This window comes from Carettochelys insculpta, chromosome 14, assembly GCF_033958435.1.
Source record: "Carettochelys insculpta isolate YL-2023 chromosome 14, ASM3395843v1, whole genome shotgun sequence".
NCBI lineage: Eukaryota > Metazoa > Chordata > Testudines > Carettochelyidae > Carettochelys > Carettochelys insculpta.
In genome coordinates, this window is record NC_134150.1 from 27,127,587 (window position 1) to 27,144,300 (window position 16,714).

General features: G+C 41.1%; 1 protein-coding gene across 1 annotated transcript in view; it reads right to left on the reverse strand.

Moving 5' to 3' along the window:
* Positions 1-507: 507 nt before the first annotated feature.
* Positions 508-16,714, reverse strand: part of CDH5 (cadherin 5) — a 51,180-nt gene continuing 34,973 nt past the window's right edge. The window contains exons 5-12 of the mRNA XM_075009192.1: positions 15,512-15,679; positions 14,871-15,058; positions 9,989-10,242; positions 9,088-9,230; positions 7,435-7,559; positions 5,680-5,788; positions 5,137-5,382; positions 508-3,529 (exon numbers count right to left, since the gene is read on the reverse strand). Coding sequence (XP_074865293.1) covers positions 3,036-3,529; positions 5,137-5,382; positions 5,680-5,788; positions 7,435-7,559; positions 9,088-9,230; positions 9,989-10,242; positions 14,871-15,058; positions 15,512-15,679 — 1,727 coding nt within the window. The 3' untranslated portion in view covers positions 508-3,035. The remainder of the gene's footprint in view (positions 3,530-5,136; positions 5,383-5,679; positions 5,789-7,434; positions 7,560-9,087; positions 9,231-9,988; positions 10,243-14,870; positions 15,059-15,511; positions 15,680-16,714) is intronic.

Here is a 16,714-nt window from a genome sequence, read left to right on the forward strand (position 1 = left end):
CTCCCATGGTCCCACAAATTCTCTTCTTCAGCACCAGTCAGGTCCTGAAGGTTCAATCTGTAGTAACTCCTGCAAACACAACTTCCTTTCCTGAGTATGTCTTTCCCTTTCTGCTTTGGCTATTTACTCATCTGCATGCATTGTCTCAATCCAGGGTTATGGGCAATGGAGGGAAATGACTGTGTGCGTTTGTACAGAGCTATGCACTTCTGTTCAGTCTCTTGTTTCTGGTGTGGCAGGACTAGAAGTCTTAGGAAGACATTGGGCCGTGCCACTGCTGACTAGGGTGGCCAGCTATCTGATTTTTGATTGGAAGGCCCAGTTGAAAAAGGATATTAGCTGTCCGTGTGGCTAAAAGTCCAGTTAACTGCAACAGCTGACATGTTCCGCTGGCTTCTAGGTGCAGAGGGGACTGGGGGGCTCTGTGTACTGCCCCTGCCCACAGGCACCCACAAGCCTATTCATGTCTTTATGCAAGCAGCTTATTAATTCATAGAGAAATAACACTACACGTGAATTTGGCTTTTATGTAAGTAAAAACAAAACAAGTACAGCAATATAAAAAGGAAATATCCAGTGCAACCACCATCAATGCATGGTGGAGATCATTACAGTATTCCTCACAATAATAGTATATAATGCAGACCGTGACGCCCCAGCCCCCCATCATTATAGGAAATGTTATCTGGATGCTGTTTACAGATGAATCTTTAGCTATAGAAGTGAGTAATTTTATAGCTAACTTTTCCTGTTGAATAGCAACACCTAAATTACACATGAAAATCTTAACATAGAAGTATTAGTAAGAACTTTTTATAACACAGTCATCAGTAGAACCTCACTAACTTGCATGGAGGACTGGATTTGCAAATTGGTGATTTAAATGAATGAACACAATTTTCTTTTTTGAAATAAGGATAAATAATCCAAAATATACATTACATCATACATAAAGGCTTTTGCTCTAACCATCAATGGGAAGAATCCCTGTGGATCAGGCCCATATTTGGAAAGTTTAGTAAATTTGAACAATTGATTAAGTTATAGTATATTTTGCAAAAGTAGTGAAGCATTAATAATGAGACCACTCTGCAGATTTGATAGCCTGGCTAGCAGCTCTTTCCTGTTTTTTCGTGTACTAGTTATGTGGTATATTGCTTAGTGGCAGCAACTCAGTGAAGTTCTACTATGCTGGTTTAAAAAAAACGTTTTTAGTATTTGGATTAGCTATTGCAATATAAAATTCAGTCTTAAATACAACAGATCAGCTAAACTAATTCCTACAGATCCTGCAAAACTGGGTATCTCATTGGCAGGACCCTGCTGCCTTTAAAATACCTGGCGTCTTACATCTGTGGAAGTAGGAGCCAGGCCATTGTCATCACTAGCCTAGTTTCCTGAAGAAAACATACAATGTGGTCGAGGTTATGCACAGTGTGTGCTTGCATTCAGCTGAATGGGCTGTCTCCCTGCTGTGCATGATAAGTACAGTAAACCTTCGAGAAGCATGATTTCAATTTGCACTTAACTCACATTAATGCAAGTTAAGTGCAAATCAAAACCACCCCTCCCTCAGCTGGGACAGCCCAGCAGGCATACGGCTGCTTGTGGCGCATTTTTTTCCAGCTGGGAGAAACCACGTTGCAAGTAGCTGTGTGCCCCCTCAGCTGGAAGAAGTCGGGGGAGCCACATGACCGCCCCCCTTCCACCACCAGTCCACTCCCCCAGCAAGGGGAATTCTGGGGATCTCCCCAATTTATGTGAATTTTGACTTACACGGAGGTTGCCTAGGATGCAACCTCCTTGTAAATTGAGGGATTACTGTATTCACATGGTCTTGCAGGATCTGGAGCAGAGTGACTGTGGCATCCAAAACCTTAATTATGCTCATTCTGTGGGCTTTTGGACAGACAGGGGAGTACACAGATACAATAGTCTAGTCTGGAAGTCCCCAATATTTTTCTTGGAGGAAAATACCCATTTTACAGTACCTGTTTAAAAACAAAATTCACAGTAGTGAGACCCATTAATTTTTGTTTACCTGAAAGAGCAGAATTCTTCAGCGATGTCAAAAAGAAAACTTTAAAAAAAAATACAAAATCAAACCCATACCTGCTTAGCCTCTAATACATGTGATTTGATTGTCACAATCCAGTAAGACCAACAGTTCTTGAGCCTTAATGTGCCCTTTGATCTGTAATTTTCCTGCCCGGCCGGGTATATTCCATTGAATAGCACAAAGATCCCAGTTAGGGGGGGAAAAAAATCTTGTCCTTTCTTGAGAATAAAGGAAATATTCCAGGACTGTGCCAGAAATTCCCACAGTCAAGCTTTTTAAAAATAACCAATTAACACTACTCTGTTGGTCTTCTACAAATCCCAAAAAGTTCTTCAAGCTTCCTGCAGTAACCCATTTTTATATTAGCAAGGTAATTAGTGAATTAGGAAGAAAAGAGAAATCATGATTCTCTGAACATAATGGAATCATCTTTAGTATTAAATGCTGATCTGTTGTGTGAGGAGAGGCCTGTGTCTTGGTACAGGAGGTTCAGCAGACTTGGAGAGGGAATTGGGTACATGTGCCTCCATAGTGTATTCCTTCCCAGAGCCTGTAGGTTCCTTGGTTCTTAATTTAACATTGATAAAACAGAGTGTGACCACATGAAAAGGGGAAGAAATCAGGGCTGTGCTGTTGCAGGCATCAGCACATTTTTGGAAAACTTTCACAAGTGCTGGGCAGTAATGACTCAAAAGACATGCTCTGTGGAGCCTAGCAGTGGGCCATTAGAGAACTGGAATCAGTGGAGGAACCAGTGCTCAGCGAAGAGGACAAGAGCAATATCATTAATTTTTTTAAAAAAGGATTTTGTTGTAATTTTTTTAACCCCAGATGCTTTGAGTTTTCGGTTTTTAGAATCATAGTTACATCCTATGTTGCTTGTGTGAAGAACTGTTGATTCTTCTTTTGCAACTTGGTTGCATCTTGGCTTTACTATCTGCTTCCAGTGGGAAAAATATAAACACTGGTGATGAAGTTAATACACAAAGTCTTCATTGGGCTCCAATCCATAAAGCTCAGCTAACATTTTAAATCGGGGACCCCAGTCATTTAGAAAGTCATAATCGACATCTGAATCTGAGGATCCTGACTCCAGAGAGCTAAGAGATTCTGCAATGGATTCAGCACCTTCATAGCCATAAATGTGAAGGGTATCGTATGGCAGCAAATCCCCATTGTTGTCAGCTTCATCCTTCTTCACCTCAATCATGATGGCCATTTCTCCAGTGCCTGAATTTCCATTTCCTGCCGGCTTCTGGACCGGTGCATACTGGTAGGGCCCAGGCTCCAGGTTCATGCCATTCTTGCGGACAGAATTGAGCACAGACACATCATAGCTGGTGGTGTCCATTTCACCGCCACCTTCTTCATCATAAGTGACGAGTTGCTCGTGAATCTCTGTCACATTCTTCCGGAGCATGCTGAGATCTTTCTTGTGCCTCTTTCTCAGAATGATTAGCAACGTGATTACTGCAGAGAAAACATATCCCAGCAGTTGTAAGTAAGGGCAAATATTGGGAATTAGAGTAAACCAAACTCAGTGTACTTGAAGTTGAACATAATTTGATGTCCTTTAGCAGGAAATATGCCATTGGACAATTTAAAACACTCCTAATGTAGGATTGTTGGGCCCATTTTACCTTTTCTCAATCTGGTTTAAGGTTGATTTCTGCAGCTATGTCTACGCTAGACATAGAAGTCGACCGCGGATATGCAATTTTACCTATGCCAATTATGTAGCTAAAATTGATTTATCTGTGGTCGACTTTCATGTCTGTCTACATGGAGGAAGGTTGGTGGGAGCATCTCTCCCTTCAACCTTCCTTACTCCTCACCTCTCACACAGAGCACAGGGGTCGACTTTGACCTCTGTGAGCGTCATTCTATGCATGTGTGAAATGAAACCCCGGAAGATTGACCCTGAGTGGGTCGATATTCCACAGCAGTGTCGTTATAGCCACAATCTCTATAGCACTTCAGTTTTATAGCTCCAGACTGTTAGTCATGGAGCCTAAGTCCTTTATTCACAAACAGGGAACAGGCAACTGTGGTGCAGCTTTCCCTCTGATACCCTGCCAACATGCCTGAGCCTGACTTGGAGGGTGTTTCTCGAGCAGAGACCATAGTTCATTCTCCATAGTTGACATCTGGCCTCTTTTGCTATGGCTGAGTTAAGAGTGTAACACCTGTCCACTAAGCACTTGATCTTTGCCTGTATTAAATGACTGGATAGTCAGTCAAACAATGTCTGATTTCACATTTACCAGTCCATGTTAAACTCAGACTGATAACCTTGAGATGAACAAAAGCAAGCAGCCCTGTAGCACCTTAAACACTAACAATTTCATTTATTGGGTAAGGACCTTTTGTGGGTAAGACCTACTTCATCAGATTTGGAGCAGAAATAGGAATCCAGGGTCTATATATTTGATGGGGAGGGGGTCAAGGAGGAGAAGTAGAGAAGGTGGGGGGGTGAAAGCTCATTACCTAATAAAAAATAGTTCATCTTTAAGGTGCTACAGTACTGCTTGTTTTTTGCGAAGGTACAGACTAACAAGGTCTGAGACTTGAGATGAAGAGTTTCATCATCCAACCAATCCCCATGTTAAGCACTATATTAATATTTGCATTCTTATGCCAGCCAAGTTACAGCCTTGGATACCAGCTTTCTATTCACACAAACATCAATACCCATGCATCAAATACAGCAGTCAATTGTTGCACCATTAATGTAATATGCAATATAACTTATACTGGGGTCTGACTGCACTGTTACAAGTTGTGCCCTGTTGGAGACAGGGACCCTGTTATTTCTTTGCTCACATCTCACCATTTACAGTGACAGTATGCCTAATGGTGCTAAGTAATTTTAATGCTTGATGAAATTCGCATTGCTCCTCAGTTACTATAAAACAACTATTTTAATAGGTCAAATAAAAAGTAAATGCAAGGGTTTACTGAATGTGACTGACTCTCTTTAAAATGTTCCTCTTCTCCATCTTGGATAAACACAAAGCTCAGTTAGAAAGAACATTTCAAGAGCAGAGTATGTTTTGTTTGAAATATCAAATATTTACCAAGGATTGTGAGGATGCAGATAAAAATTGCCACCAGCGCCTGAACGCTAACTCCAACTTGCTTAGCTGCTTCTTCACAAAAAGTGAATTCTCCTTGACTATCACACTTGCAGACAGTGATGGAAAGCGTATTTGTGCTGCTTAGCTCAGGCATCCCATTGTCCGAGATGATGACAGGCAGGTAGTGGATTTTCACCAGCTCACGATTAAACTGTCCGTATTTGACGGTGACATTAGCTGTGTTATCTGGAAAAGGTAATGATGTCTAATTAAGTGATAATCTCAATCCCTGACTTTGTTTATAGATGATCAATCATCTGACACAATCCCCGGAGGGTAAAAGAGCCTTGAAGGAACCCCGCAAGCAGATGGGTGGCCATGTGCAACAACTCTTTCTCTACTGAAAAAACCTTAACCTGTTCATAAATACTAATAGCCCAGTTGGACTCATCACAGGTTATCTTTGTAGGGTAGTTTTTACCTTATGTTTCCTAGGGCCTCTGTTTTGCTATCTGCTGGAGTCTATGGAGGAAGATACGTTACCATGATTATCAACCAATGTGAAGTTGCTTTCTTCTGTGGTCAGGGAATATTTGAAGTTAACGCCAGGTAACATTTCATCCCTGTCAGTAGCTGAAATCCTGATGATTACCTATAAAGAGTCAATAATTCATAAATTTCAGCTATGCACTGAACATAGTGCTAAAAACCTTCTTCATGTAATGCAATAGCTTTGGGCTGGGCCTTTCATGAACCACTGGTAGAAAGAAGTTGTGTGAACCAGCATCACTCCAGAGAGGTGCCATGCCTCCTGAGGCCTTCTCTCCTTCATGGTGCAATAGAAGTAATTTTGCTTATCACCCACTTCAAAGGGCTGCTTCCTTCCCATGCTGCATGACAAGTCAGGTCCACTGGCTGGTGTGAAAGCAGGGCCAGAAATAGGGGTGCAGCTATTTGATACCTACTTGCTCCCTGTGGAAAGCAACTGGTGCATAGCTTCTGCATTCCTCCCCAGTAGCAGGTGCTAAGGTTGAATCTCTTTGGTCCAGCAACATCTGTGGTCCGGCATGATTTTAGTTAGCTGGATATCCACTTACCATGAATGTGGCCAAGTTTTCTGCAGTTCCATAAAGTTTGTTTACAGCCACCAGTCCTGGCTCTCAGTGTTCTGTGCTGTTGTTTAGTCTAATTTACCCTACATGTCTTCTAAGAGCCCAGTAAACAGTGAAAGTGTTGGTAATGCTACTAGACACTATTGGTCTCCTGTGGTTCAGCAAAGTCTCTGCTTTGGCACTGGTCAGGTCCTGAAGGTACCAGATTAGAGAGGCTGAACCTGTAGTTTGAATCCTGCCACACACACAGGAAAGGGATTCTCTGTCCTATTCACCTATGTAGTTGTATTATGGCTATTTTGCAATTAATCATAAAGAGAATAGGATAATATTTATTTAAATATCTTAAGGGGAATTTTTCTAAAGTGCCTAATGGATTTAGGAGCATTAATAAGAACGAGTGTCTTAGACCTCAGCTGCTAAATTCTTTGCTTGCGTCTGAAAATCTCCCTCAAATGCCCAAAACACACAATATAGCTCCTGCAAGTATGGCAGATAAATAATATATGTGTCATCAGCTATAACTAATATACTAGAAATGTTTCAGAATCAAGCTAAAGGTCAAATGCTACCCCGGATACTTTGACAGTGCCTATAAAATGGCAGAATCTGTCTCAAAGACCGTAAATAAATATGAATTAAAAACTTACATCCGAAGTCTGCAGCTGCATCTGAGGAACCAATGCCACCTCAAAATACCAACTCTATTTGTGCACACAGATTGGGCACTGATGAAATTTGCAATCCTAGTATGTATTTACTCCTGTTTTCTCCTGTCTTTTTCACATAGCACATATTTTGCATGTATGACTGTTAGGTAGATTAAAATAAATTGCTGATAACTGCCACCTTATAGGGTTAAATAAATTATACTATAATGGCAAATGTGCATGTATAGTGCTGACTTTGTGCTTGATAGGAGAGAGAGGTACTGAAGGTCAGCCATGTACCGTGTGTCAAGTGATAGAAGTCTGTATTGTAATAACAAAAAGACCCAAGTTAAGAAAAGTCCTGAATGCTAACACCCCAGAATTCACTCGTGCAGTCACTGGAAGCACGTGCTGATCAGTATTTAGGATGAGCAAATGGAGTAAGTCTTACCAAAGCAATTCTTTAATTTGTGGTTGAAGGTGTAGGCTTAATTATAAATGGAAAAAAAGCCCCTCTTATCTTGTGTATTACTTACCTTTCCTGGTGCAGCATTTTCACACACTCTAGGCTCATAAGGATAAGCAAATTCTGGAGGATTGTCATTTTCATCAAGAACTTGTATATAAACTTGTGTATGTGATTCTATATCAGACAGTCTATCTGAAATGATAAACATAAAATAATGGAGGATTTTTATTCTGTTTTCTGCAGACTGTGCCCTATGCAGAAATCTTGTCCTGTCCTTCGAATCATTCATGGAACTTCCTCATAAGGAGCAAGAACAGTGCAATGTATCACACTTGAAGGAATTTACACTCATCCTACTTCAGTTGTTAGGTGTGAATTTAGGCCCAGATTCATTTCTGCACAGAGATCTGCTAGACATGGGGGTGGAGTGGGATGAGGGGATCTGATTCGGACTCTCTGATGCACTGTGTTGGACTTTTATAATCTACCCAAAGTCCAACACAGCGCATCAGTGAGTCATAATCAGATCCCCTCAACCCGCTCCACCCCCATGTCTAGCAGATCTCTGTGCAGGAATGATCTGCTGCTGTACAGTACACCAACTTTCTTTTAGGCCAGAGGAGTGTATGTCACGTGGACTGACAAAGTGTAACAGGCTTTCGCTCTCCCCTTCCCACTTGCTCCTTAGCTCTCATGGCAGGACATACAGCTGTTGAAGGGTCTGTCTAGGATGTAGTTATAATGGGAGTGAGACAAATTTTGCTATCTTTGTACTGTGGGGGTATAATCATGTCAGATACATTTTTCGCCCTATGACTTATATTAGAGATTAAGGCAAAAAGGTTAGTGGTTTCAAGAGATTCTTTGTGTTTGTCCTGAAGGCTAAGTATTAAATCTGGTGTCTGCATTTCAACTGGACAAGACTTAATGAGCAACCTTAAAACTAAAACATATATGTATTTTACAGAACCTATAAATCACCTTTTAATGCTGAACATCGAGTATTACTGAGTATCATTAAAGTGCCTTATTGAAACTTTCATTCAGCAAATTCAGTAGAATGTAGGTGATGTGAATTTTTCCCTCCTTGTTCCCCTTTAGTTTTACTTCTACTTTGAACTAAGAGGAAATGATTAGAGGTGAAACTGGAGGCTGGAGGGCTGGGACAAGGCCACCTTAGAGTGGCACTATGTAGGGGTGCTGCTGAACCAACAGCTGGATAGTGGGTTTCTGCCACCTGTCATGCTTTGGAGGGGGCACTCAGTCCCATTCCTGCCATAAACAGGTGTGAGTGATGTCGGAACTCTCTGGGGCTGCCTACAGGCAAATCCATTTGCCTTAGGATCCTGAAGGAATACCTGCTCTTCCAGACTACTTGTTGAGTATCAGCCATATCTTGGGTCAAAAGTATAGCTACAAGAAAAGGGAGAAAGTGAAACTAGGCATATTCTGGTTAATGAGTTGAGTGAATTTGCAAAATAGCAGTAGGCCAAATTCAGAAAAAAGCATACTCTGCTCATTTTGTTGGGTCTGAACATTTGCCATGCAAAAATCATTCTAAGGCAAACATAGGAACTTTGATCACAGGGGTGCATTAGCTTGTATCAGATGTTGCCAGGGTTGGGTTTTTAATTTTTTTTCCTCTTTTATACTATGGCCATTCAGAAGAAATGTACTGATTTCCACCCCCCATGAAACAGGTTTATGATTGATAACTTACCGTCTGCTATGATTTCTTGGGCTGCCACGGTTAGGTTATGCCAGGCACTGGTTTCTCTGTCCAGGTGCTTTGAGATAAAAATGTTTCCACTACTGGATACTTTGACGTAGTCCCCACTAGGGCTGGATCTTCGGAGAGTGTATCTGTGTTTTGTTTAAAAAAGGATTATCCTCAGCAAAACAAGAATAGTGACACTGTGTGTAGCATTTCAGTGATTCATAGCAGAAGGTCTGAAAGCTGTTCAAACTTCAGATCTGATCACTTGTATTTACCATGTGCTTTGATGGCTTTATCTGCTCTCTGCCTATTACCCTCTTTCCTCTAAGACTAACATTTTAAACAGCTTCAAACAGGTGGCAGAGAAATATTTTCTTCTATTTCAGACCTCCCAGAGAAAGAATTTTCTCCAAAAATTACCTAGAATAGAATAAGTAGGGCTAGAATAGAATAAGTAGCCCAATTCTTCTTACACTAGCTAGAAAATTTCCCCAAATTTGCTGTTATATAAACTTGTTGCAGTTACTGGTTTGTTGATTTTAAATTAGTTCACCTTGTTTTAATTTTGGAGCCTATCCATGGCAAGGTTGTGGTTGCAACATAAAAAATTGCAACAAAAATTGCACATAAGCTTAAAGACATGCAGAATTTAGAAGACAAGTGAAAATGCACATCCATATAGGCATAACGTGCATGGGCCATAATAGTGACCATATGTGGCAATCACATATGCAGATGCCCAGATACTTAAGTTTTGTGTAGTTATTGCACGTGGCTGGGGCAGAGGTGTGACTGCACATGCAGATTTTGCACTTCTGCATATGCAGTTCTGGAAACTTAGTTATGTCCTAAAATATCAAGTGTGTCTTTTGCTAGAACTAATGTAGTGTCCAGTATAATTTACCTAATTTTCCGTTTTGTTGCATCAGGATCTACTGCCCAAACAGTGCCAAGTGGGTTTTTTGGGAGGGCATTTTCTTTTATTTTATAAACATATGATGGCGGAGAGAAAACAGGAGGCTCGTCCACATCGAGAACTTCAATGGTAACTGCTGCGATGCTTTTTGGCCCACCAAGCTTGAAGAAACGCATATTAACCGTTGGATCAGTTGCTTCAATATCAAATTTGTACTCCTTTATTTTTTCATAGTCCAATGGCTAAACCAAAAGAGAAACAGTCTCAGTAAGTGATTAAATATATTGTATATGCCATCCAATGCACTGTACTGGAAGTTGTGATTTGGAAATGCTGGTATGTTGTAAAACTAGATAATCTGGGAAACATTTCTTCAGCGGATTTCTCCCATTTTCTGTACATATATTACTTGAGCGGCTTATGATTTTATTCAAAATTCAGCATATAATTTTCAGTCTGTAACTGATGTCTACAGTTCTGTGGCTACAAGCTTAAGCCATACGTAGCAGGCTGTCACTGTAGGCAAAATAGTTAGGTCAGATCACCCTAGGCTGTTTCCTAGACTGAACCCCACACGTGCCCTGGCCAACCACATTTTTTCACATCCACCGAAGGCAGAAGATGGGGCTATTTTGCTTGAGAGCCTAAACTCTTAACTGTAAACTACTACCAGTAGCAACCCAGCCTATGGCATACCCAAGGTCAGTTGGTGCTCTGCTTATCAAAGAGAGTCTGGCCATGATAGGCTACAAGGTGCTACAAGTTTGAGAGCAATTGAACTCTAGAGAGATTTTCATATTTTGCCACAACTGTGGAGTGATGCCATATTATCAGTGATTTAATAGCCAGAAATGTCTCGATGCCAGCCAGTCCAATTTAATCTGCAAGGAAATGAGAATTTGGTATAGCTTGTTTTTTGGGGCATGTGTGTGTCTGTTTGTGTAGAAGTCAGCATTGCTTTTCTGTATGCTGTTAGCACCAGATCTTCAAGTGCTTTTTGTTTGTTTGCGTTTTTCTCATTTTGTTTTAAACCTGAATAATTAGAGCAGTAGGAATGCCAGAAATGTCATCTGATGCCTTGCTGTTACTTGAAGTCACTAAGGCTCTGATATGTATATATTCATGACTACTAACGAAAAGCTGGCTTGGTCTGGAAGGACAGGTTGACAACCCTACTGAGAGTTTGAATGATTAGACATGGACCTGAATCAAAAGTTTGGATCTGACCTGAACACTGGGGAGAGATTCACAGCCTACCCAGGATTCAAGAAAATAAAATAACATTTCCAAGCAGCACTGAATGTTGACATTCTCATAATCTCTGCATTGGTATTCCATCCCAAGCATTCAAAAACCACACAACAAGTCATCCGATTCATGAGATTCTGATAAAAAATACTATGTGGTTTATTTACTTCTCTTCTAATTATTTTTTGGATTCATATTTCTTGTTTTCGCTTTAGCCATAAATGGTAGGAACCTGTTTTTTTAATGAAATCTGAGATTTCCTGCAGTCACGTTACTCTGAGAGCTAGGACTTTAATTAAACACCAACCATCCCTAATTTTGCAGATTGAGTCCAGCTGCACCTTGTGGCTAGTGTTGGTAGCTGAAGCATGACTGTCTACTTTGTTATTCCTCTTAAGATACACTCATTTAAAAAAAAAGCATTAATTAAATAGTGATATAGGTTTTAAACTTATGACTGGACAAAGTGGCAGTGACAAGGGCCTCATAACTGTAACAGAAGCATTCACAGAATCACAGAATCATAGGGCTGGAAGGGACCTCAGGAGGTCATCTAGTCCAGCCCCCTGCTTCAAGCAGGATCAACCCCTACTAAGTCATTCCAGCCAGGACCTTGTCCAGCCGGGACTTAAAAACCTCAAGGGATGGAGAATCCACCACCTCTCTAGGCAACGCATTCCAATGCTTCACCACCCTCCTGGTGAAGAAGTTTTTCCTAATATCTAACCTATACCTTTCCCTCTTCAACTTCTGACCATTACTCCTTGTTCTGCCATCTGACACCACTGAGAACAATTTCTCACCCTCCTCTTTAGAGCTCCCCTTCAGGAAGTTGCAGGCTGCTATTAAATCACCTCTAAGTCTTCTTTTCTGTAAACTAAACAAACCCAAATCCCTCAGCCTATTCTCATAGGTCTTGTGCTCCAGACCCTTAATCATTTTTGTTGCCCTTCGCTGAACCTGCTTTAGCAAATCCACATCCTTTTTATACTGCGGGGCCCAAAACTGGACACAATATTCCAGATGTGGCCTCACCAGTGCCGAATAAAGAGGAATAACTACTTCCCTAGATCTGCTTGAAATGCTCCTCCTAATGGACCCCAGTATGCCGTTAGCTTTCTTGGCTACAAGGGCACACTGTTTACTCATATCCAGCCTTTCATCCACCATAACCCCTAGGTCCCTTTCCATCATACTGCTGCTGAGCCAGTCGGTCCCCAGCCTGTAACAATGTTTGGGATTCTTCCGCCCCACGTGCAGGACTCTACACTTCTCCTTATTGAACTGCATCAGATTTCTTTTGGCCCAGTCCTCCAATTTATCCAGGTCCCTCTGGATTCTCTCTCTACCCTCCAACGTATCTACCTCTCCCCCTCGTTTTGTGTCATCAGCAAACTTGCTGAGGGTGCAACCCAGTCCCTCATCCAGGTCATTAATAAAGATGTTGAATAACACCGGCCCCAGAACCGAGCCCTGCGGCACTCCACTTGAAACAGACCGCCATCCAGATATGGAGCCATTGACCGCTACTGGTTGGGCCCGACCATCAAGCCAGCTTTCTATCCATCTTATAGTCCAAGAATCCAATCCATATTTCCTTAACTTATGGACAAGAATGTTGTGGGAGACCATATAAAAAGCTTTGCTGAAGTCAACGTATATCACATCCACTGACTTTCTCATGTCCACAGAGCTTGTTATGTTGTCATAGAAGCTGATCAGATTGGTGAGGCAGGACTGGCCCCTGGTGAATCCATGTTGGCTACTTTTGATCACTTTCCCCTCTTCCAAGTGCTTCAAAATGTATTCCTTGAGGATTCCCTCCATTATTTTCCCAGGGATTGAGGTAAGGCTGACGGGTCTATAGTTCCCTGGATTGTCCTTCTTTCCTTTTTTAAAGATGGGCATTAAAATCCTATAGGGGTTATAAGGGCTCTTTTGCATACTTGGCTTAATCTAATTCTTGACTCCTCCTGCCCCTCTACTCTCTGATTTGCTCACCTTGATAATTTTTTTTTCTGATTTGTCAACCTTGATTCCTGTTTTTGGTTCTCTATGCCTTAAATATTGAGTCTGTTCTGGTATGGCTCTGGTCTGAAGAAGGGGGTGTGTCCCATGAAAGCTCACCTAATAAATTATTTTGTTAGTCTTTAAAGTGCTACTTGACTGCTTTTTTGTTTTGATAGTGTATAGACTAGCACGGCTTTCTCTCTTTCGCTTGTAATAGGAGAGGTCTGCAGGGAGTGGGAGATATTGAAAAACCTGGGGAAGGGCAGCCCTTTGGTGGAGGCATGCTGGGAATTGCAGTACTAGCAGCTGTACCTGGAGGGACTGAGCCTTCGAGACAGCATCAGGGTGGAGCACTGTGAACTTCTTGTTCTCCTCAGCCAATTGGAAATAGATGCAGGATATGCCTGTACTTACAGGGAGATCAACCCAGTGATGGTTGATCTTCCAGGACTTGATTTTGTGTGCCTAATGGGGATGTCTGAAATCAAACCAGGCTTAGCAGTCAACCCTGGTACTCCGCATTCTCATGAGGAGAAGGGAAGGTCAATGGGAGAGTTTCTCTCATCAACCTCCTTCAGAGAGGACCACCTGATATGCATTTGTCATAGCTGGAATTGTGTATCTGGGATCGACTTTCAGACCTGGCCTCAGAATAAATCACAATAAACCTTGCAAGCACTTGCCACTTTCAGCAGTGCCTGATCACTGAGCGCTTCAGGGAAAACACATGGAGAAGGCCTAGGGACAAGGCCAGTGTTACCAGTTCTTATGATTTTTACACAATTTTTGTCTGTATTTAACCCCCTTGTGCTGAAAGAGAGAGATCTGAGAACCTCAGCTTTTTATATATAAAAAACAAAGACTTCTGGTTCTGTTGATGACAAAGAAAAGCTTGAAAACATAAAGTGAGTTTACTTCAACAGCACAGGAACCAGGAGTCAAATAATACAATTGAATTTATTGTTTAAAGTAGTATCATGAGGTTCTTTTTTTGTTGGGGGGGATGAGGACAGGGGAGAGGGCTGAGTCACGATTTTTGAAGTCTTGGGGTTGGTAGTGCTGCAGCTAATGAGGAAATGTCCCTGGTACTAATAAAGCAGGTTTGGGAGCTTGAAGGCAGGTAGAGTCTTGCGATAGGCTTAGGGTCCTGAAGCTCCTACAGTATGTAGTGTAGAAACCCCCTGTTTGCAGGGGGAGGAATGGGATAGGCAGCGGAGGCTCAGGACAGGACAAAGTGCTGCTAAACCTTAAAGAAGGGAGAAGGAAAAAGATAAAATGGAAGATTTTGAATTTTTCACTTCATTTGGACTGTGACTCTGAAGAGGGTCTGGAAAGTCACAGCTTTAAAATCATTGGCCCCCCCAAACTATCCAAGTGCCTGAGGAAGATTCCAAGCTGCGTGGAGTCTGAGGGGAGCAGCCTGGCATCTGATCAGCCTGTGGGAATCAAGTTTCTAATCCTAGTAATAATATTGAATCAATTCACTTAATATATGCCTGCCACCTTGAAATGAAAATAAATGTATGTATATGTTTTGTTGCATAAGGTTTTTAGAGTATATTGATATTATCAACATGCCAAAGATAATTTTCTTTGTCACCAGGAACTGTACCTTCTTTGGCTTAATTATTCCTTCATTGGTGAGTGCATTAGGTATAATTTCGAAGGTATCTCTATAGTGTCCTCGGACAAAATTGTACTTTGTGTTTCTGTTTTGTGGCTCATCAATGTCTTCTACTTTCAGTTTGCCAACTTCGCTTCCCACTCGAATGTTTTCAGGGACTTTAAAGTGGAACGATTCTGTTTAAAAAACAAACACAGTGCCCCATAAGTAAGTGAGAATTCTGTTAATGATTTGTTCATCTCAATTTGTTTAGTAATGAGAGCATAATTACAGAGAATACTAACATTACTTGTCTCTATCAAGTAAGTTTTTAAATTTGAAAATGGCACCACTGCTGAAAAATGTGAAGGTGGATCACAGAACATATAAGATGCTGTTGGATGGGTTTATTCTCCCCTAGTTCTGCATCACAGCTTCACTTACGTCAGGGATTTACATCAAACTTTATGCATATAGTGCTGGGGGAATGAGAAACCGTGGAAGGGACAAAGTTTGTTCAGTTTAAGAGAAACTTCAGCAATAGTTATAGAGCAATAAATCTTGATTGGATAAACTCTGATTAGGCCTGTTTGTTTTCATCATGCCTGTTCATGCTTTTCAAAGGGGGGAAAAACACTTTCACAACTTACGCTGTTTAAATGTTGGGAAGTTGTCATTGATGTCAGTCAAAGTGATGGTAACTGTAGCAGTGCTTGAATCTCCTCCATGAAGCCCTGGGGAATCTTTTGCTTTAACAACAATTTCATATGTAGATTGAGTCTCTCTGTCTAAGTCAGCTGTGGCTGTAGAAATCACTCCTTAAAAATGTTAAAAAGAATCAGTTATGCCAGCACATTTTATTTCACATCAATCTGCTGTTCTGTTACTTATGCTGTTGGCTTTACTAGCGTTTTGGCTATTACTTCTAAGGCTGTAGTGAGAAATCTGATTTCTAGGTGATGAAATATTTTGGATGTTTTGCATCTCTCTGTGCAATATTTTCAATGTTTGGATTACAAATCTACAAATGCTGACTATGTAGTATTAGTCTATTATTTGTAGAGGTACCACAGTGGGGAAAAAGCAATGGATCCTTGCATAGTGTATTTCTGGCAGTAATGTCTCTAATTTAAACATGTACATCTAATACCCATATTTACTTTCTTGATTCCTTCACCATACAATATAGTACATTCCAAATGGTCAGGTATTTTGGAGTAAGAGTAAAGCCCCTTCAAGGGTATACATGTACTCTACAAGTGATGTTTTATGTGCATTTTTAAACTGGGTGTAATCAGCCTCATGCACTGCCTCTGATTGCTAGTTAGCATGGGAATAATCAGAGGTGGCACTGGACACAGAACATTGGCAGATCAAACACATTAACATGTAACAACAGTTCTCCAAATGTCCTAGAGAGCCTGCAGAGCAAGTTCTCTGAACTTACTGAAGTCAAGTTTAGTGCTATGTTGTACATGTGTACATCCAACAAACTATGGTACAAATGGTTTTGTACATGAAGACATCTAATGTAACAATAGCAGCCATGGCAGTAAGCAAATGATGCCTCCCTTTTCTTTAGTGAAGATCAGTTGACTGTGGGTGGTGGAAAAAATGCGCACTGTACACTAACTCAGTGTCCCAAAAATCTTTTGGACTTCCTTTTAATTAATTAGCTTGAAGCTAATATTTATATGCATAAATATACTTAGAAATGGTAAAATTTGTTTACATAATTCAAATGATGTACTTTTATGGTCAGCACATTTATAGGATGCTGTAGCCAGACAGAGTCTCCCCCTTACAAGCCAGCTTGCTCGTTGCCCCCCCCCACTGAGGAGCACACAGGGCAC